Below are 21,768 nucleotides of genomic sequence, written 5' to 3' on the forward strand. Positions count from 1 at the left end.
ACTGTCGGAGGGTCAGTACTGAGGGAGTGCTGCACTGTCAGAGGGTCAGTACTGAGAGAGTGCTGCACTGTCGGAGGGTCAGGACTGAGCGAGTGCTGCACTGTCGGAGAGTCAGTACTGAGGGAGTGCTGCACAGTCGGATGGTCAGTACTGAGGGAGTGCTGCACTGTCGGAGGGTCAGTACTGAGGGAGAGCTGCACTGTCGGAGGGTCAGTCCAGAGGGAGTGGTGCACTGTCGGAGGGTCAGTACTGAGGGAGTGCTGCACTGTCGGAGGGTCAGTACTGAGGGAGTGCTGCACTGTCGGAGGGTCAGTACTGAGGGAGTGCTGCACTGTCGGAGGGTCAGCATGGAGGGAGTGCTGCACTGTCGGAGGGTCAGTACTGAGGGAGTGCTGCACTGTCGGAGGGTCAGTACTGAGGGGGTGCTGCACTGTCAGAGGGTCAGTACTGAGGGGGTGCTGCACTGTCGGTGGTCAGTACTGAGGGGGTGCTGCACTGTCGAAGGGTCAGTACTGAGGGAGTACTGCACTGTCAGAGGGTCAGTACTGAGTGAGTGCTGCACGGTCAGAGGGTCAGTACTGAGTGAGTGCTGCACTGTCAGAGGGTCAGTACTGAGTGAGTGCTGCACTGTCAGAGGGTCAGTACTGAGGGAGTGCTGCACTGTCAGAGGGTCAGTACTGAGTGAGTGCTGCACTGACAGAGGGTCAGTACTGAGGGAGTGCTGCACTGTCAGAGGGTCAGTACTGAGTGAGTGCTGCACTGTGAGAGGGTCAGTACAGAGGGAGTGCTGCACTGTCAGAGGGTCAGTACTGAGGGAGTGCTGCGCTGTCGGAGGGTCAGTACTGAAGGACTGCTGCAGTGTCGGAGGGCCAGTACTGAGGGACTGCTGCACTGTCGGAGGGTCAGTACTGAGGGAGTGCTGCACTGTCAGAGGGTCAGTATTGAGGGAGTGCTGCACTGTCGGAGGGTCAGTACTGAGGGAGTGCTGCACTGTCGGAGGGTCAGTACTGAGGGGATGCTGTACTGTCGGAGGGTCAGTACTGAGGGAGTGCTGCACTGTCGGAGGGTCAGTACTGAGGGAGTGCTGCACTGTCGGAGGGTCAGTACTGAGGGGGTGCTGCACTGTCGGAGGGTCAGTACTGAGGGACTGCTGCCATGTCGGAGGGTCAGTACTGAGGGGGTGCTGCACTGTCGGAGGGTCAGTACTGAGGGAGTACTGCACTGTCAGAGGGTCAGTACTGAGTGAGTGCTGCACGGTCAGAGGGTCAGTACTGAGGGAGTGCTGCACTGTCGGAGGGTCAGTACTGAGTGAGTGCTGCACTGTCGGAGGGTCAGTACTGAGTGAGTGCTGCACTGTCAGAGGGTCAGTACTGAGTGAGTGCTGCACTGTCGGAGGGTCAGTACTGAGGGAGTGCTGCACTGTCGGAGGATCATTCCTGAGGGAGTGATGCACTGTTGGAGGGTCAGTACTGAGGGACTGCTGCACTGTCGGAGGGTCAGTACTGAGGGAGTGCTGCACTGTCACAGGGTCAGCACTGAGGGAATGCTGCACTGTCGGAGGGTCAGTACTGAGGGAATGCTGCACTGTCGGAGGGTCAGTACTGAGGGAGTGCTGCACTGTCGGAGGGTCAGCACTGAGGGAGTGCTGCACTGTCGCAGGGTCAGTACTGAGGGAATGCTGCACTGTCGGAGGGTCAGTACTGAGGGAGTGCTGCACTGTCGGAGGGTCAGTACTGAGGGAATGCTGCACTGTCGGAGGGTCAGTACTGATGGAGTGCTGCACTGTCGCAGGGTCAGTACTGAGGGAATGCTGCACTGTCAGAGGGTCAGTACTGAGGGAGTGCTGCACTGTAGGAGGGTCAGTACTGAGGGAGTGCTGCACTGTCGGAGGGTCAGTACTGAGGGAATGCTGCACTGTCGGAGGGTCAGTACTGATGGAGTGCTGCACTGTCGCAGGGTCAGTACTGAGGGAATGCTGCACTGTCAGAGGGTCAGTACTGAGGGAGTGCTGCACTGTAGGAGGGTCAGTACTGAGGGAGTGCTGCACTGTCGCAGGGTCAGTACTGAGGGAATGCTGCACTGTCGGAGGGTCAGTACTGAGGGAGTGCTGCACTGTGGCAGTGTCAGTACTGAGGGAGTGCTGCACTGTCGGAGGGTCAGTACTGAGGGAGTGCTGCACTGTCGCAGGCTCAGTACTGAGGGAGTGCTGCACTGTCGGAGGGTCAGTACTGAGGGAGTGCTGCAGTGTCAGAGGGTCAGTGCTGAGGGAATGCTGCACTGTCGGAGGGTCAGTACTGAGGGAGTGCTGCAGTGTCGGAGGGTCAGTACTGAGGGAGTGCTGCACTGTCGGAGGGTCAGTACTGAGGGAGTGCTGCACTGTCGCAGGGTCAGTACTGAGGGAATGCTGCACTGTCGGAGGGTCAGTACTGAGGGAGTGCTGCACTGTCGCAGGGTCAGTACTGAGGGAATGCTGCACTGTCGGAGGGTCAGTACTGAGGGAATGCTGCACTGTCGGAGGGTCAGTCCTGAGGGAGTGCTGCACTGTCTGAGGGTCAGTACTGAGGGAATGCTGCACTGTCGGAGGGTCAGTACTGAGGGAATGCTGCACTGTCGGAGGGTCAGTACTGAGGGAGAGCTGCACTGTCGGAGGGTCAGTACTGAGGGAATGCTGCACTGTCGGAGGGTCAGTACTGAGGGAGTGCTGCACTGTCGGAGGGTCAGTACTGAGGGAGTGCTGCACTGTCGGAGGGTCTGTACTGAGGGAGTGCTGCACTGTCGGAGGGTCAGTACTGAGGGAATGCTGCACTGTCGGAGGGTCAGTACTGAGGGAGTGCTGCACTGTCGGTGGGTCTGTACTGAGGGAATGCTGCACTGTCAGAGGGTCAGTACTGAGGGAGTGCTGCACTGTCGGAGGGTCAGGACTGAGGGAGTGCTGCACTGTCGGAGGGTCAGTACTGAGGGAATGCTGCACTGTCGGAGGGTCAGTACGGAGGGAGTGCTGCACTGTCGGAGGGTCAGTACTGAGGGAGTGCTGCACTGTCGGAGGGTCAGTACTGAGGGAGTGCTGCACTGTCGGAGGGTCAGTACTGAGGGAGTGCTGCACTGTCGAAGGGTCAGTACTGAGGGAGTGCTGCACTGTCGGAGGGTCAGTACTGAGGGAGTGCTGCACTGTCGGAGGGTCAGTACTGAGGGAGTGCTGCACTGTCGCAGGGTCAGTACTGAGGGAGTGCTGCACTGTCGGAGGGTCAGTACTGAGAGAGTGCTGCACTGTCGGAGGGTCAGTACTGAGGGAGTGCTGCACTGTCGCAGGGTCAGTACTGAGGGAGTGCTGCACTGTCGGAGGGCCAGTACTGAGGGAGTGCTGCACTGTCGGAGGGTCAGTACTGAGGGAGTGCTGCACTGTCGGAGGGTCAGTACTGAGGGAGTGCTGCACTGTCCGAGGGTCAGTACAGAGGGAGTGCTGCACTGTCGCAGGGTCAGTACTGAGGGAGTGCTGCAGTGTCGGATGGTCAGTACTGAGGGAGTGCTGCACTGTCGGAGGGTCAGTACTGAGGGAGTGCTGCACTGTCGGAGGGTCAGTACAGAGGGAGTGCTGCACTGTCAGAGGGACAGTACAGAGGGAGTGCTGCACTGTCGGAGGGTCAGTACTGAGGGAGTGCTGCACTGTCAGAGGGTCAGTACTGAGGGAGTGCTGCCCTGTCGGAGGGTTAGTACTGAGGGAGTGCCGCACTGTCAGAGGGTCAGTACTGAGGGAGTGCCGCACTGTCAGAGGGTCAGTACTGAGGGAGTGCTGCACTGTCAGAGGGTCAGTACTGAGGGAGTGCTGCACTGTCAGAGGGACAGTACAGAGGGAGTGCTGCACTGTCGGAGGGTCAGTACTGAGGGAGTGCTGCCCTGTCGGAGGGTCAGTACTGAGGGAGTGCCGCACTGTCAGAGGGTCAGTACTGAGGGAGTGCCGCACTGTCAGAGGGTCAGTACTGAGGGAGTGCTGCACTGTCAGAGGGTCAGTACTGAGTGAGTGCTGCACTGTCGGAGGGTCAGTACTGAGTGAGTGCTGCACTGTCGGAGGGTCAGTACTGAGGGAGTGTTGCAATGTCAGAGGGTCAGTACTGAGGGAGTGCTGCACTCTCAGAGGGTCAGTACAGAGGGAGTACTGCACTGTCAGAGGGTCAGTACTGAGGGAGTGCCGCACTGTCAGAGGGTCAGTACTGAGGGAGTGCCGCACTGTCAGAGGGTCAGTACTGAGGGAATGCTGCACTGTCGGAGGGTCAGTACGGAGGGAGTGCTGCACTGTCGGAGGGTCAGTACTGAGGGAGTGCTGCACTGTCGGAGGGTCAGTACTGAGGGAGTGCTGCACTGTCGGAGGGTCAGTACTGAGGGAGTGCTGCACTGTCGAAGGGTCAGTACTGAGGGAGTGCTGCACTGTCGGAGGGTCAGTACTGAGGGAGTGCTGCACTGTCGGAGGGTCAGTACTGAGGGAGTGCTGCACTGTCGCAGGGTCAGTACTGAGGGAGTGCTGCACTGTCGGAGGGTCAGTACTGAGAGAGTGCTGCACTGTCGGAGGGTCAGTACTGAGGGAGTGCTGCACTGTCGCAGGGTCAGTACTGAGGGAGTGCTGCACTGTCGGAGGGCCAGTACTGAGGGAGTGCTGCACTGTCGGAGGGTCAGTACTGAGGGAGTGCTGCACTGTCGGAGGGTCAGTACTGAGGGAGTGCTGCACTGTCCGAGGGTCAGTACAGAGGGAGTGCTGCACTGTCGCAGGGTCAGTACTGAGGGAGTGCTGCAGTGTCGGATGGTCAGTACTGAGGGAGTGCTGCACTGTCGGAGGGTCAGTACTGAGGGAGTGCTGCACTGTCGGAGGGTCAGTACAGAGGGAGTGCTGCACTGTCAGAGGGACAGTACAGAGGGAGTGCTGCACTGTCGGAGGGTCAGTACTGAGGGAGTGCTGCACTGTCAGAGGGTCAGTACTGAGGGAGTGCTGCCCTGTCGGAGGGTCAGTACTGAGGGAGTGCCGCACTGTCAGAGGGTCAGTACTGAGGGAGTGCCGCACTGTCAGAGGGTCAGTACTGAGGGAGTGCTGCACTGTCAGAGGGTCAGTACTGAGGGAGTGCTGCACTGTCAGAGGGACAGTACAGAGGGAGTGCTGCACTGTCGGAGGGTCAGTACTGAGGGAGTGCTGCCCTGTCGGAGGGTCAGTACTGAGGGAGTGCCGCACTGTCAGAGGGTCAGTACTGAGGGAGTGCCGCACTGTCAGAGGGTCAGTACTGAGGGAGTGCTGCACTGTCAGAGGGTCAGTACTGAGTGAGTGCTGCACTGTCGGAGGGTCAGTACTGAGTGAGTGCTGCACTGTCGGAGGGTCAGTACTGAGGGAGTGTTGCAATGTCAGAGGGTCAGTACTGAGGGAGTGCTGCACTCTCAGAGGGTCAGTACAGAGGGAGTACTGCACTGTCAGAGGGTCAGTACTGAGGGAGTGCTGCACTGTCAGAGGGTCAGCACTGGTGAGTGCTGCACTGTCGGAGGGTCAGTACTGAGGGAGTGCTGCACTGTCAGAGGGTCAGTACTGAGAGAGTGCTGCACTGTCGGAGGGTCAGGACTGAGCGAGTGCTGCACTGTCGGAGAGTCAGTACTGAGGGAGTGCTGCACAGTCGGAGGGTCAGTACTGAGGGAGTGCTGCACTGTCGGAGGGTCAGTACTGAGGGAGAGCTGCACTGTCGGAGGGTCAGTCCAGAGGGAGTGGTGCACTGTCGGAGGGTCAGTACTGAGGGAGTGCTGCACTGTCGGAGGGTCAGTACTGAGTGAGTGCTGCACTGTCGGAGGGTCAGTACTGAGGGAGTGCTGCACTGTCGGAGGGTCAGCATGGAGGGAGTGCTGCACTGTCGGAGGGTCAGTAGTGAGGGAGTGCTGCACTGTCGGAGGGTCAGTACTGAGGGGGTGCTGCACTGTCAGAGGGTCAGTACTGAGGGGGTGCTGCACTGTCGGTGGTCAGTACTGAGGGGGTGCTGCACTGTCGAAGGGTCAGTACTGAGGGAGTACTGCACTGTCAGAGGGTCAGTACTGAGTGAGTGCTGCACGGTCAGAGGGTCAGTACTGAGTGAGTGCTGCACTGTCAGAGGGTCAGTACTGAGTGAGTGCTGCACTGTCAGAGGGTCAGTACTGAGGGAGTGCTGCACTGTCAGAGGGTCAGCACTGAGTGAGTGCTGCACTGTCAGAGGGTCAGTACTGAGGGAGTGCTGCACTGTCAGAGGGTCAGTACTGAGTGAGTGCTGCACTGTGAGAGGGTCAGTACAGAGGGAGTGCTGCACTGTCAGAGGGTCAGTACTGAGGGAGTGCTGCGCTGTCGGAGGGTCAGTACTGAAGGACTGCTGCAGTGTCGGAGGGCCAGTACTGAGGGACTGCTGCACTGTCGGAGGGTCAGTACTGAGGGAGTGCTGCACTGTCGGAGGGTCAGTACTGAGGGGATGCTGTACTGTCGGAGGGTCAGTACTGAGGGAGTGCTGCACTGTCGGAGGGTCAGTACTGAGGGAGTGCTGCACTGTCGGAGGGTCAGTACTGAGGGGGTGCTGCACTGTCGGAGGGTCAGTACTGAGGGACTGCTGCCATGTCGGAGGGTCAGTACTGAGGGGGTACTGCACTGTCGGAGGGTCAGTACTGAGGGAGTACTGCACTGTCAGAGGGTCAGTACTCAGTGAGTGCTGCACGGTCAGAGGGTCAGTACTGAGGGAGTGCTGCACTGTCGGAGGGTCAGTACTGAGTGAGTGCTGCACTGTCGGAGGGTCAGTACTGAGTGAGTGCTGCACTGTCAGAGGGTCAGTACTGAGTGAGTGCTGCACTGTCGGAGGGTCAGTACTGAGGGAGTGCTGCACTGTCGGAGGATCATTCCTGAGGGAGTGCTGCACTGTTGGAGGGTCAGTACTGAGGGACTGCTGCACTGTCGGAGGGTCAGTACTGAGGGAGTGCTGCACTGTCACAGGGTCAGTACTGAGGGAATGCTGCACTGTCGGAGGGTCAGTACTGAGGGAATGCTGCACTGTCGGAGGGTCAGTACTGAGGGAGTGCTGCACTGTCGGAGGGTCAGTACTGAGGGAGTGCTGCACTGTCGCAGGGTCAGTACTGAGGGAATGCTGCACTGTCGGAGGGTCAGTACTGAGGGAGTGCTGCACTGTCGGAGGGTCAGTACTGAGGGAATGCTGCACTGTCGGAGGGTCAGTACTGATGGAGTGCTGCACTGTCGCAGGGTCAGTACTGAGGGAATGCTGCACTGTCAGAGGGTCAGTACTGAGGGAGTGCTGCACTGTAGGAGGGTCATTACTGAGGGAGTGCTGCACTGTCGGAGGGTCAGTACTGAGGGAATGCTGCACTGTCGGAGGGTCAGTACTGATGGAGTGCTGCACTGTCGCAGGGTCAGTACTGAGGGAATGCTGCACTGTCAGAGGGTCAGTACTGAGGGAGTGCTGCACTGTAGGAGGGTCAGTACTGAGGGAGTGCTGCACTGTCGCAGGGTCAGTACTGAGGGAATGCTGCACTGTCGGAGGGTCAGTACTGAGGGAGTGCTGCACTGTGGCAGTGTCAGTACTGAGGGAGTGCTGCACTGTCGGAGGGTCAGTACTGAGGGAATGCTGCACTGTCGCAGGGTCAGTACTGAGGGAGTGCTGCACTGTCGGAGGGTCAGTACTGAGGGAGTGCTGCAGTGTCAGAGGGTCAGTGCTGAGGGAATGCTGCACTGTCGGAGGGTCAGTACTGAGGGAGTGCTGCAGTTTCGGAGGGTCAGTACTGAGGGAGTGCTGCACTGTCGGAGGGTCAGTACTGAGGGAGTGCTGCACTGTCGCAGGGTCAGTACTGAGGGAATGCTGCACTGTCGGAGGGTCAGTACTGAGGGAGTGCTGCACTGTCGCAGGGTCAGTACTGAGGGAATGCTGCACTGTCGGAGGGTCAGTACTGAGGGAATGCTGCACTGTCGGAGGGTCAGTACTGAGGGAGTGCTGCACTGTCTGAGGGTCAGTACTGAGGGAATGCTGCACTGTCGGAGGGTCAGTACTGAGGGAATGCTGCACTGTCGGAGGGTCAGTACTGAGGGAGAGCTGCACTGTCGGAGGGTCAGTACTGAGGGAATGCTGCACTGTCGGAGGGTCAGTACTGAGGGAGTGCTGCACTGTCGGAGGGTCAGTACTGAGGGAGTGCTGCACTGTCGGAGGGTCTGTACTGAGGGAGTGCTGCACTGTCGGAGGGTCAGTACTGAGGGAATGCTGCACTGTCGGAGGGTCAGTACTGAGGGAGTGCTGCACTGTTGGTGGGTCAGTACTGAGGGAATGCTGCACTGTCAGAGGGTCACTACTGAGGGAGTGCTGCACTGTCGGAGGGTCAGGACTGAGGGAGTGCTGCACTGTCGGAGGGTCAGTACTGAGGGAATGCTGCACTGTCGGAGGGTCAGTACTGAGGGAGTGCTGCACTGTCGGAGGGTCAGTACTGAGGGAGTGCTGCACTGTCGGAGGGTCAGTACTGAGGGAGTGCTGCACTGTCGGAGGGTCAGTACTGAGGGAGTGCTGCACTGTCGCAGGGTCAGTACTGAGGCAATGCTGCACTGTCGGAGGGTCAGTACTGAGGGAGTGCTGCACTGTCGAAGGGTCAGTACTGAGGGAGTGCTGCACTGTCGGAGGGTCAGTACTGAGGGAGTGCTGCACTGTCGGAGGGTCAGTACTGAGGGAGTGCTGCACTGTCGGAGGGTCTGTACTGAGGGAGTGCTGCACTGTCGGAGGGTCAGTACTGAGGGAATGCTGCACTGTCGGAGGGTCAGTACTGAGGGAGTGCTGCACTGTCGGTGGGTCAGTACTGAGGGAATGCTGCACTGTCAGAGGGTCAGTACTGAGGGAGTGCTGCACTGTCGGAGGGTCAGGACTGAGGGAGTGCTGCACTGTCGGAGGGTCAGTACTGAGGGAATGCTGCACTGTCGGAGGGTCAGTACTGAGGGAGTGCTGCACTGTCGGAGGGTCAGTACTGAGGGAGTGCTGCACTGTCGGAGGGTCAGTACTGAGGGAGTGCTGCACTGTCGGAGGGTCAGTACTGAGGGAGTGCTGCACTGTCGGAGGGTCAGTACTGAGGGAGTGCTGCACTGTCGGAGGGTCAGTACTGAGGGAGTGCTGCACTGTCGGAGGGTCAGTACTGAGGGAGTGCTGCACTGTCGGAGGGTCAGTACTGAGGGAGTGCTGCACTGTCGCAGGGTCAGTACTGAGGGAGTGCTGCACTGTCGGAGGGTCAGTACTGAGGGAGTGCTGCATGTCGGAGGGTCAGTACTGAGGGAGTGCTGCACTGTCGGAGGGTCAGTACTGAGGGAGTGCTGCCCTGTCGGAGGGTCAGTACTGAGGGAGTGCTGCACTGTCGCAGGGTCAGTACTGAGGGAGTGCTGCATGTCGGAGGGTCAGTACTGAGGGAGTGCTGCACTGTCGGAGGGTCAGTACTGAGGGAGTGCTGCACTGTCGCAGGGTCAGTACTGAGGGAGTGCTGCACTGTCGGAGGGTCAGTACTGAGGGAGTGCTGCACTGTCGGAGGGTCAGTACAGAGGGAGTGCTGCACTGTCGCAGGGTCAGTACTGAGGGAGTGCTGCACTGTCGGAGGGTCAGTACTGAGGGAGTGCTGCACTGTCGGAGGGTCAGTACAGATGGAGTGCTGCACTGTCGGAGGGTCAGTACTGAGGGAGTGCTGCACTGTCGGAGGGTCAGTACTGAGGGAGTGCTGCACTGTCGGAGGGTCAGTACTGAGGGAGTGCTGCACTGTCGGAGGGTCAGTACTGAGGGAGTGCTGCACTGTCGGAGGGTCAGTACTGAGGTAGTGCTGCACTGTCGGAGGGTCAGTACTGAGGGAGTGCTGCACTGTCGCAGGGTCAGTACTGAGGGAGTGCTGCGCTGTCAGTAGGTCAGTCCTGAGGGAGTGCTGCACTGTCGGAGGGTCAGTACAGAGGGAGTGCTGCACTGTCGCAGGGTCAGTACTGAGGGAGTGCTGCACTGTCAGAGGGTCAGTACTGAGGGAGTGCTGCACTGTCGGAGGGTCAGTACTAAGGGAGTGCTGCACTGTCAGAGGGTCAGTACTGAGGGAGTGCTGCACTGTCGGAGGGTCAGTACTGAGGGAGTGCTGCACTGTCGGAGGGTCAGTACTGAGGGAGTGCTGCACTGTCGGAGGGTCAGTACTGAGGGAGTGCTGCACTGTCGGAGGGTCAGTACTGAGGGAGTGCTGCACTGTCGCAGGGTCAGTACTGAGGGAGTGCTGCACTGTCGGAGGGTCAGTACTGAGGGAGTGCTGCACTGTCGGAGGGTCAGTACTGAGGGAGTGCTGCACTGTCGGAGGGTCAGTACTGAGGGAGTGCTGCACTGTCGGAGGGTCAGTACTGAGGGAGTGCTGCACTGTCGGAGGGTCAGTACTGAGGGAGTGCTGCACTGTCAGAGGGTCAGTACTGAGGGAGTGCTGCACTGTCGGAGGGTCAGTACTGAGGGACTGCCGCACTGTCGGAGGGTTAGTACTGAGGGAGTGCTGCACTGTCAGAGGGTCAGTACTGAGGGAGTGCTGCACTGTCGGAGGGTCAGTACTGAGGGAGTGCTGCACTGTCGGAGGGTCAGTACTGAGGGAGTGCTGCACTGTCGGAGGGTCAGTACTGAGGGAGTGCTGCACTGTCGGAGGGTCAGTACAGAGGGAGTGCTGCACTGTCGGAGGGTCAGTACTGAGGGAGTGCTGCACTGTCAGAGGGTCAGTACTGAGGGAGTGCTGCACTGTCGGAGGGTCAGTACTGAGGGAGTGCTGCACTGTCGGAGGGTCAGTACTGAGGGAGTGCTGCACTGTCGGAGGGTCAGTACTGAGGGAGTGCTGCACTGTCGGAGGGTCAGTACTGAGGGAGTGCCGCTCTATCAGAGGGTCAGTACTGAAGCAGTGCTGCACTGTCGGAGGGTCAGTACTGAGGGAGTGCTGCACTGTCGGAGGGTCAGTACTGAGGGAGTGCTGCACTGTCAGAGGGTCAGTACTGAGGGAGTGCTGCACTGTCAGAGGGTCAGTACTGAGGGAGTGCTGTACTGTCGGAGGGTCAGTACTGAGGGAGTGCTGCACTGTCGGAGGGTCAGTCCTGAGGGAGTGCTGCACTGTCAGAGGGTCAGTACTGAGGGAGTGCTGCACTGTCAGAGGGTCAGTACTGAGGGAGTGCTGCACTGTCGGAGGGTCAGTACTGAGGGAGTGCCGCTCTATCAGAGGGTCAGTACTGAGGCAGTGCTGCACTGTCGGAGGGTCAGTACTGAGGGAGTGCTGCACTGTCGGAGGGTCAGTACTGAGGGAGTGCTGCACTGTCAGAGGGTCAGTACTGAGGGAGTGCTGCACTGTCAGAGGGTCAGTACTGAGGGAGTGCTGCACTGTCGGAGGGTCAGTACTGAGGGAGTGCCGCTCTATCAGAGGGTCAGTACTGAGGCAGTGCTGCACTGTCGGAGGGTCAGTACTGAGGGAGTGCTGCACTGTCGGAGGGTCAGTACTGTGGGAGTGCTGCACTGTCGGAGGGTCAGTACTGAGGGAGTGCCGCTCTATCAGAGGGTCAGTACTGAGGCAGTGCTGCACTGTCGGAGGGTCAGTACTGAGGGAGTGCTGCACTGTCGGAGGGTCAGTACTGAGGCAGTGCTGCGCTGTCGCAGGGTCAGTACTGAGGGAGTGCTGCACTATGGAATGCGCCATCTTTTGGATGTGACTTTTAACCGAGATCCCCATCTGCCCTTTCGGGTGAATGTAAACGATGCTATGGTAATATTGGCAGAAGACCAGCGGAGTTCTCCGCGGTGTGATATGGACAATATTTATTCCTCAATCAACATCACTAAAATAAGTTATCTGGTCATAATCACATTGCAGCTTGTTGGATCCTTCTGTGCACAAATTTCCCTCATTACCATCGTGACTGTTCTTCCTAGCTGTAAACCTCTCTGGGAAATCTTGAGGTCAGGGTGGAGGCTTTATAAATGCAGGTTCATTTCTTCATTTATTGGGCTGTAATTTGTCCTTGAGAATGGCACACTACCTAGTGAATGGGAAGGTAGTGTAGCACTGCGCAGTGCTCTCCTTTCCATTGTAGAGAGTCGGAATGAGAACGGATTGCAGTGGGTGTAACACGGCCTGGCGATTCGCCATGTTCCCATTTTACTCTCCTAGTGAAGAGCAATTTCAGCCCCTGTAGGCTCCTGATGCAATGTGAGTCATGGACATATTATTACCAGGATTGTAGCAGGGCTGAGTGAGTTCAGTTATGTCGATAGTTTGGGGATGTTGTTCTCCTTAGAGCAGGGTAGGTTAAGGGGAGATTTCATGGAGATGTTCCAAATCAGGAAAGGTTTTGATGGAACAAGTAGAGGCAAACTGTTTCCTCTTCCATGTGGGTCAGTAACCAAAGGTCACAGATTTAAAATAATTGACAAAAGAAATGAGGAGAATTTTTTTTCACAGATTTGTTGAGATCGGGAATGCACTCCTTGAAAGGATGGTGGAATCAGACAGAGGAACTTTCAGATGGCAATTGGACACATCCTTGAAGAGGACTAATTTACAAAAAACTGGAGTAGAGAATGGATTGGGCTGTTCTTTAAATGAACAGCACAGGCGGGACAGGCCGAATGGCCTCCTCCTGTGCTTTAAGATTCTATGATTCGACTACAGGTGCAAGATGAGAGTCCATTGGTCTGTGTGGTCCTTCCTTGCGAGTTCTACCTCATGGTGAGGGAATCAATCTCTGCTTTGAATTGACAGCCTGAAATGATTGCGCAACCAGTCTACTTTCACTCAACTGATGACACTGGTTTCACTCAATGCAACACAATGAGCCTCTCTGTGACTCCATGTTGTTGATCTGTGAGCAAAGTATTGTTCCAACTGCTGGAATAGTTCTACAGTCTACGCAGCTCATAGGCCAACTCTTACCTTCTGTCAGCAGCCTCAATCTTCATTTCAATCTTCTCCAACAAAAAGTAATTCCTTCTGGGAAACAGGTCTCTCTTTTCTCTGAGTGTCTGGAGCTTGGCACTGCTGGACCACATCTCAGTTTCCAGATGTTTCAGCTCCTCGAGGATCGTCCTGATCATTTGCACGTTGTTCTCTGGGGTAGAGTCCAAGAGGGTAGCCTCAGCAAACTGCAGAAAGTCCTTGATATCGCTCAACTCCCCAAGAACCTTTAAGGCCTGTGAAATCCAGACATACAATATCAAAAGTGACAATGGGCTTGTACAGGTTATATGGGGTATTGCTGTCCGTCATCTGCTGGCCAATTCCAGCAACAACTCAATGTCCAGCTTCCCCATCATTTACCATAGAACATAGAACATAGAACATACAGCACAGAACAGGCCCTTCGGCCCACAATGTTGTGCCGATCCTTTGTCCTCTGTCAAGGACAATTTAATCTATACCCCATCATTCTCCTTTATCCATATACCTATCCAAAAGCCTTTTGAAAGTCCCTAAAGTTTCTGACTCAACAACTTCCCCGGGCAAGGCATTCCATGCCTCGACCACTCTCTGGGTAAAGAACCTTCCCCTGACATCCCCCTTATATCTCCCACCCTTCACCTTAAATTTATGACCCCTTGTAATGCTTTGCTCCACCCGGGGAAAAAGTTTCTGACTGTCTACCCTATCTATTCCCCTGATCATCTTATAAACCTCTATCATGTCACCCCTCATCCTTCTCCTTTCTAATGAGAAGAGGCCTAGAATGTTCAGCCTTTCCTCGTAAGACTTATTCTCCATTCCAGGCAACATCCTGGTAAATCTCCTCTGCACCCTCTCCAAGGCTTCCACATCCTTCCTAAAATGAGGCGACCAGAACTGCACACAGTACTCCAAATGAGGCCTTACCAAGGTCCTGTACAGCTGCATCATCACCTCACGGCTCTTAAATTCAATCCCTCTGCTAATGAACGCTAACACCCCATATGCCTTCTTCACAGCCCTATCCACTTGAGTTGCAACTTTCAATGATCTATGCACATAGACCCCAAGGTCTCTCTGCTCCTCCACATGCCCAAGAACCCTACCGTTAACCCAGTATTTTGCATTCATGTTTGTCCTTCCAAAATGGACGACCTCACACTTTTCAGGGTTAAACTCCATCTGCCACTTTTCAGCCCAGCACTGCAACCTATCCAAGTCCCTTTGCAGACGACAATAGCCCTCCTCGGTATCCACAACTCCACCAACCTTTGTATCATCTGCAAATTTACTGACCCACCCTTCGACTTCCTCATCCAAGTCGTTAATAAAAATCACAAACAGGAGAGGACCCAGAACTGATCCCTGCGGCACGCCACTGGTAACTGGGCTCCAGGCTGAGTATTTACCATCTAAGACCACTCTCTGCCTTCTATCAGTTAGCCAATTCTTAATCCAACTGGCCACATTCCCCACTATCCCATGCCTCCTGACTTTCTCCATAAGTCTACCATGGGGGACCTTATCAAATGCCTTACTAAAATCCATGTACACCACATCCACTGGTTTACCCTCATCCACTTGCTTGGTCACCTGCTCAAAGAATTCAATCAGGCTTGTGAGGCAAGACCTACCCCTCACAAAACCGTGCTGACTGTCCCGAATCAAGCAGTGTCTTTCCAGATGCTCAGAAATCCTATCCCTCAGCACCTTTTCCATCAACTTGCCTACCACCGAAGTAAGACTAACTGGCCTGTAATTCCCAGGGTTGTTCCTATTCCCTTTCTTGAACAGGGGCACAACATTTGCCACCCTCCAATCACCTGGTACCACCCCCGTCAGCAGAGAAGATGAAAAGATCATTGCCAGCGGCTCTGCAATTTCATCCCTTGCTTCCCATAACATCCTTGGATATACCCCGTCAGGCCCGGGAGACTTGTCTATCTTCAAGTTATTCAAAAACCCCAACACATCTTCCCTCCTAACGAGCACTTCCTCGAGCTTACCAGTCTGCTTCCCACCGTCCTCTTCAGTAATACACCCCTTCTCATTCGTAAATACCGAAGAGAAGTACTCATTCAAAACCTCACTTATCTCTTCCGGCTCAACACACAGTCTCCCGCTATTGTCCTTGACCGGACCTACGGTCCCCCTAGTCATCCTCATATTTCTGACATACGCGTAAAAGGCCTTGGGGTTTTCTTTTATCCTACCCGCCAAGCATTTTTCATGCCCTCTCTTAGCTCTCCTAATCCCTTTCTTCAGATCCTTCCTGGCCATCTTGTATCCCTCCAGAGCTATGCCTGTGCCCTTTTTCCTCAACTTTATATACGCATCCTTCTTCTTCCTAACAAGACTCTCAACCTCTCTTGTCAACCACGGTTCCCTCACATGACCATCCCTTCCCTGTCTGACAGGGACATGCTTACCATGTAATCAACCAATTCCCCTACACCATCTCCAATCAACCCTACCCATTCTTTATAGCAGAACCTTATCCATTATCTGTAACTCACCTTGTCCATTGCTTACCAGAGCCACTATCTACCACTTGTCCCACCTATAGCTAGGACCTGTCCCTATATCTATCTATCTACCATTTCCTATCTTACTGTTACCTGTGCCTCTCTATACCTACAACCTGCCCCTATCTATATGTACCTGTTACCTGACCTTATCTGGTATTACGCCTTGATTGTTGAACTCTATTTGTAAAACCAAAAATGCTGTCGACCCTTGTGGGATTATTGAATGGCACTCACGCTTTCAGGCAGTTCCGTATTTGGACCCCTGAGTCTCTCTGTTCACCCACATCCCTCTGTGTCTGTCCATCTCGTGTATACTCCCATTCATCATCTTGTTTACCACAGAATATATTAGCTCACACTTCTCAGAGTTAAACTGCACCTTCCTCCTGTCTGCCCATCTAGGAACAGATCTTCGCTATAGTTAGACAGAGGTGAGGGAAATCGACTAGTTACCTTCTCAGTTTCTTCTAACAATGCCTCCTTGTCCTGGTGGAATCTCCTCAGTTCTGCCCATAGTCTTTCCAGCTCTCCCAAAATCTCTTTCACCTGGCTGGTTGGCTGGCAGCAATCTTGAATTAAGTTCCTTCCCTCCTACAGATACAAAAGACCATTCAGTTTTACTTTGTTTTGTTCTGTTCTTGTCCTGGTGTTGCTGATTTGTGCTGAGCCAAATCCCTCTTCCTCCAGTACCAGGACCCTCACTTCCCTCACCTCGACAGGAATATTGGGAAAACAATAGTGAGAGGGGATTCTATGGTTAGGGCAGCAGACAGGCATTTCTGCGGCCACAGACATGATTCCAGGATGATATTTGTTGCCTCTCTGGTGCCAGGCTGACTGAGCGGCTGCAGAGCATTCTGAGGGGGGAGGGTGAACAGCCAGCAGTCGTGATCCATATCAGTACCAATGACAGATAAAAAGAGGGATGAGATCCTGCAGACAGATTTTGGGAGTAGGAAAGAAACTAGCAAGCAGGATCTCAAAGGAAGTAATCTCTGGGTTACCCCTGGTGCCAAGCGCTAGTGAGTATAGAAATAGGGGGCTAGGCCATGTGGATGAGTGGCTAAAGGGATGGTGCATGACTTTAGATTCCTGGAACTGGTCCGAAGGGAGATGGGACCTCCATATGCAGGATTTGTTGCACATAAACAGAGCTGGGACCAATGTCCTTGTGGGGTGGTTTGTTAATGTTATTGAGGAGGGTTTAAACAACTTGGCAGGGGGGATGGAAACCAGGATGTAGCATAAGGAAGGACAAACAAGGTGCACAAAGGATTGGGAGAAGCCGATAGCACAAGAGTAAGAAATAGGAAGGCATTTGGTGAGGTCAGAGAAAGAGGGAATGCAATAAGGTCTAAATTAGGTTTACTGTGAATGTATGTGAACACAGTGTGTGGTAAATAAGGTCTAAATTAGGTTTACTGTGGATGCCACCATCAGGTGGCAGGACTATATCTCCAACACAGAAGTCCTTGAAGCGGCCAACACCCCCAGCTTATACACACTACTGAGTCAGCGGCGCTTGAGATGGCTTGGCCATGTGAGCCGCATGGAAGATGGCAGGATCCCCAAAGACACATTGTACAGCGAGCTCGCCACTGGTATCAGACCCAACGGCCGTCCATGTCTCCGTTATAAAGACGTCTGCAAACGTGACATGAAATCGTGTGACATTGATCACAAGTCGTGGGAGTCAGTTGCCAGCATTCGCCAGAGCTGGCGGGCAGCCATAAAGACAGGGCTAAATTGTGGCGAGTCGAAGAGACATAGTAGTTGGCAGGAAAAAAGACAGAGGCGCAAGGGGAGAGCCAACTGTGCAACAGCCCCAACAAACAAATTTCTCTGCAGCACCTGTGGAAGAGCCTGTCACTCCAGAATTGGCCTTTATAGCCACTCCAGGCGCTGCTTCACAAACCACTGACCACCTCCAGGCGCGTATCCATTGTCTCTCGAGATAAGGAGGCCCAAAAGAAAAAGAAAGAAAGATGTGAACACACAGTGTGTGGTAAATAAGGTCTAAATTAGGTTTACTGTGGATGTATGTGAACACACAGTGTGTGGTAAATAAGGTCTAAATTAGGTTTACTGTGGATGTATGTGAACACACAGTGTGTGATAAATAAGGTCTAAATTAGGTTTACTGTGGATGTATGTGAACACAGTGTGTGGTAAATAAGGTCTAAATTAGGTTTACTGTGGATGTATGTGAACACAGTGTGTGGTAAATAAGGTCTAAATTAGGTTTACTGTGGATGTATGTGAACACACAGTGTGTGGTAAATAAGGTCTAAATTAGGTTTACTGTGGATGTATGTGAACACACAGAGTGTGGTAAATAAGGTCTAAATTAGGTTTACTGTGGATGTATGTGAACACAGAGTGTGTGGTAAATAAGGTCTAAATTAGGTTTACTGTGAATGTATGTGAACACAGAGTGTGTGGTAAATAAGGTCTAAATTAGGTTTACTGTGAATGTATGTGAACACACAGTGTGTGGTAAATAAGGTCTAAATTAGGTTTACTGTGGATGTATGTGAACACACAGAGTGTGGTAAATAAGGTCTAAATTAGGTTTACTGTGGATGTATGTGAACACAGTGAGTGGTAAATAAGGTCTAAATTAAGTTTACTGTGAATGTATGTGAACACAGAGTGTGTGGTAAATAAGGTCTAAATTAGGTTTACTGTGGATGTATGTGAACACACAGTGTGTGGTAAATAAGGTCTAAATTAGGTTTACTGTGGATGTATGTGAACACACAGTGTGTGATAAATAAGGTCTAAATTAGGTTTACTGTGGATGTATGTGAACACAGAGTGTGATAAATAAGGTCTAAATTAGGTTTACTGTGGATGTATGTGAACACAGTGTGTGGTAAATAAGGTCTAAATTAGGTTTACTGTGGATGTATGTGAACACAGTGTGTGGTAAATAAGGTCTAAATTAGGTTTACTGTGGATGTATGTGAACACACAGTGTGTGGTAAATAAGGTCTAAATTAGGTTTACTGTGGATGTATGTGAACACACAGAGTGTGGTAAATAAGGTCTAAATTAGGTTTACTGTGGATGTATGTGAACACAGAGTGTGTGGTAAATAAGGTCTAAATTAGGTTTACTGTGAATGTATGTGAACACAGAGTGTGTGGTAAATAAGGTCTAAATTAGGTTTACTGCGAATGTATGTGAACACACAGTGTGTGGTAAATAAGGTCTAAATTAGGTTTACTGTGGATGTATGTGAACACACAGAGTGTGGTAAATAAGGTCTAAATTAGGTTTACTGTGGATGTATGTGAACACAGTGAGTGGTAAATAAGGTCTAAATTAAGTTTACTGTGAATGTATGTGAACACAGAGTGTGTGGTAAATAAGGTCTAAATTAGGTTTACTGTGGATGTATGTGAACACAGTGAGTGGTAAATAAGGTCTAAATTAGGTTTACTGTGGATGTATGTGAACACACAGTGTGTGGTAAATAAGGTCTAAATTAGGTTTACTGTGAATGTATGTGAACACAGAGTGTGTGGTAAATAAGGTCTAAATTAGGTTTACTGTGGATGTATGTGAACACACAGTGTGTGGTAAATAAGGTCTAAATTAGGTTTACTGTGAATGTATGTGAACACAGTGTCTGGTAAATAAGGTCTAAATTAGGTTTACTGTGAATGTATGTGAACACAGTGTGAGGTAAATAAGGTCTAAATTAGGTTTACTGTGGATGTATGTGAACACACAGAGTGTGGTAAATAAGGTCTAAATTAGGTTTACTGTGAATGTATGTGAACACAGTGTGTGGTAAATAAGGTCTAAATTAGGTTTACTGTGAATGTATGTGAACACAGTGTGTGGTAAATAAGGTCTAAATTAGGTTTACTGTGAATGTATGTGAACACACAGTGTGTGGTAAATAAGGTCTAAATTAGGTTTACTGTGGATGTATGTGAACACACAGAGTGTGGTAAATAAGGTCTAAATTAGGTTTACTGTGGATGTATGTGAACACACAGTGTGTGGTAAATAAGGTCTAAATTAGGTTTACTGTGGATGTATGTGAACACAGTGTGTGGTAAATAAGGTCTAAATTAGGTTTACTGTGGATGTATGTGAACACACAGAGTGTGGTAAATAAGGTCTAAATTAGGTTTACTGTGGATGTATGTGAACACAGTGTGTGGTAAATAAGGTCTAAATTAGGTTTACTGTGAATGTATGTGAACACAGTGTGTGGTAAATAAGGTCTAAATTAGGTTTACTGTGGATGTATGTGAACACACAGTGTGTGGTAAATAAGGTCTAAATTAGGTTTACTGTGGATGTATGTGAACACAGTGTGTGGTAAATAAGGTCTAAATTAGGTTTACTGTGGATGTATGTGAGCACACAGTGTGTGGTAAATAAGGTCTAAATTAGGTTTACTGTGGATGTATGTGAACACACAGTGTGTGGTAAATAAGGTCTAAATTAGGTTTACTGTGGATGTATGTGAACACACAGTGTGTGGTAAATAAGGTCTAAATTAGGTTTACTGTGGATGTATGTGAACACAGTGTGTGGTAAATAAGGTCTAAATTAGGTTTACTGTGGATGTATGTGAACACACAGTGTGTGGTAAATAAGGTCTAAATTAGGTTTACTGTGTATGTATGTGAACACAGAGTGTGGTAAATAAGGTCTAAATTAGGTTTACTGTGGATGTATGTGAACACACAGTGTGTGGTAAATAAGGTCTAAATTAGGTTTACTGTGGATGTATGTGAACACAGAGTGTGTGGTAAATAAGGTCTAAATTAGGTTTACTGTGAATGTATGTGAACACACAGTGTGTGGTAAATAAGGTCTAAATTAGGTTTACTGTGAATGTATGTGAACACAGAGTGTGTGGTAAATAAGGTCTAAATTAGGTTTACTGTGGATGTATGTGAACACACAGAGTGTGGTAAATAAGGTCTAAATTAGGTTTACTGTGGATGTATGTGAACACAGTGAGTGGTAAATAAGGTCTAAATTAGGTTTACTGTGAATGTATGTGAACACAGAGTGTGTGGTAAATAAGGTCTAAATTAGGTTTACTGTGGATGTATGTGAACACAGTGAGTGGTAAATAAGGTCTAAATTAGGTTTACTGTGGATGTATGTGAACACACAGTGTGTGGTAAATAAGGTCTAAATTAGGTTTACTGTGAATGTATGTGAACACAGAGTGTGTGGTAAATAAGGTCTAAATTAGGTTTACTGTGGATGTATGTGAACACACAGTGTGTGGTAAATAAGGTCTAAATTAGGTTTACTGTGAATGTATGTGAACACAGTGTGTGGTAAATAAGGTCTAAATTAGGTTTACTGTGAATGTATGTGAACACAGTGTGTGGTAAATAAGGTCTAAATTAGGTTTACTGTGGATGTATGTGAACACACAGAGTGTGGTAAATAAGGTCTAAATTAGGTTTACTGTGAATGTATGTGAACACAGTGTGTGGTAAATAAGGTCTAAATTAGGTTTACTGTGAATGTATGTGAACACAGTGTGTGGTAAATAAGGTCTAAATTAGGTTTACTGTGAATGTATGTGAACACACAGTGTGTGGTAAATAAGGTCTAAATTAGGTTTACTGTGGATGTATGTGAACACACAGAGTGTGGTAAATAAGGTCTAAATTAGGTTTACTGTGGATGTATGTGAACACACAGTGTGTGGTAAATAAGGTCTAAATTAGGTTTACTGTGGATGTATGTGAACACAGTGAGTGGTAAATAAGGTCTAAATTAAGTTTACTGTGAATGTATGTGAACACAGAGTGTGTGGTAAATAAGGTCTAAATTAGGTTTACTGTGGATGTATGTGAACACACAGTGTGTGGTAAATAAGGTCTAAATTAGGTTTACTGTGGATGTATGTGAACACACAGTGTGTGATAAATAAGGTCTAAATTAGGTTTACTGTGAATGTATGTGAACACAGTGTGTGGTAAATAAGGTCTAAATTAGGTTTACTGTGAATGTATGTGAACACAGTGTGTGGTAAATAAGGTCTAAATTAGGTTTACTGTGAATGTATGTGAACACACAGTGTGTGGTAAATAAGGTCTAAATTAGGTTTACTGTGGATGTATGTGAACACACAGAGTGTGGTAAATAAGGTCTAAATTAGGTTTACTGTGGATGTATGTGAACACACAGTGTGTGGTAAATAAGGTCTAAATTAGGTTTACTGTGGATGTATGTGAACACAGTGTGTGGTAAATAAGGTCTAAATTAGGTTTACTGTGGATGTATGTGAACACACAGAGTGTGGTAAATAAGGTCT

The 21,768-nt window shown here is 51.2% G+C and overlaps 1 protein-coding gene across 1 annotated transcript in view; it reads right to left on the reverse strand.

The window, feature by feature from the left end:
- The window catches only part of LOC137367183 (uncharacterized), a 327,563-nt gene that overhangs the window by 22,053 nt on the left and 283,742 nt on the right, over positions 1-21,768 (reverse strand). The window contains exons 5-6 of the mRNA XM_068028620.1: positions 15,915-16,052; positions 12,928-13,184 (exon numbers count right to left, since the gene is read on the reverse strand). Of these exons, the coding sequence (XP_067884721.1) occupies positions 12,928-13,184; positions 15,915-16,052 (395 nt within the window). The remainder of the gene's footprint in view (positions 1-12,927; positions 13,185-15,914; positions 16,053-21,768) is intronic.

The sequence above is a fragment of the Heterodontus francisci genome, chromosome 3 (assembly GCF_036365525.1).
Source record: "Heterodontus francisci isolate sHetFra1 chromosome 3, sHetFra1.hap1, whole genome shotgun sequence".
Taxonomy (NCBI): Eukaryota; Metazoa; Chordata; class Chondrichthyes; order Heterodontiformes; family Heterodontidae; genus Heterodontus; species Heterodontus francisci.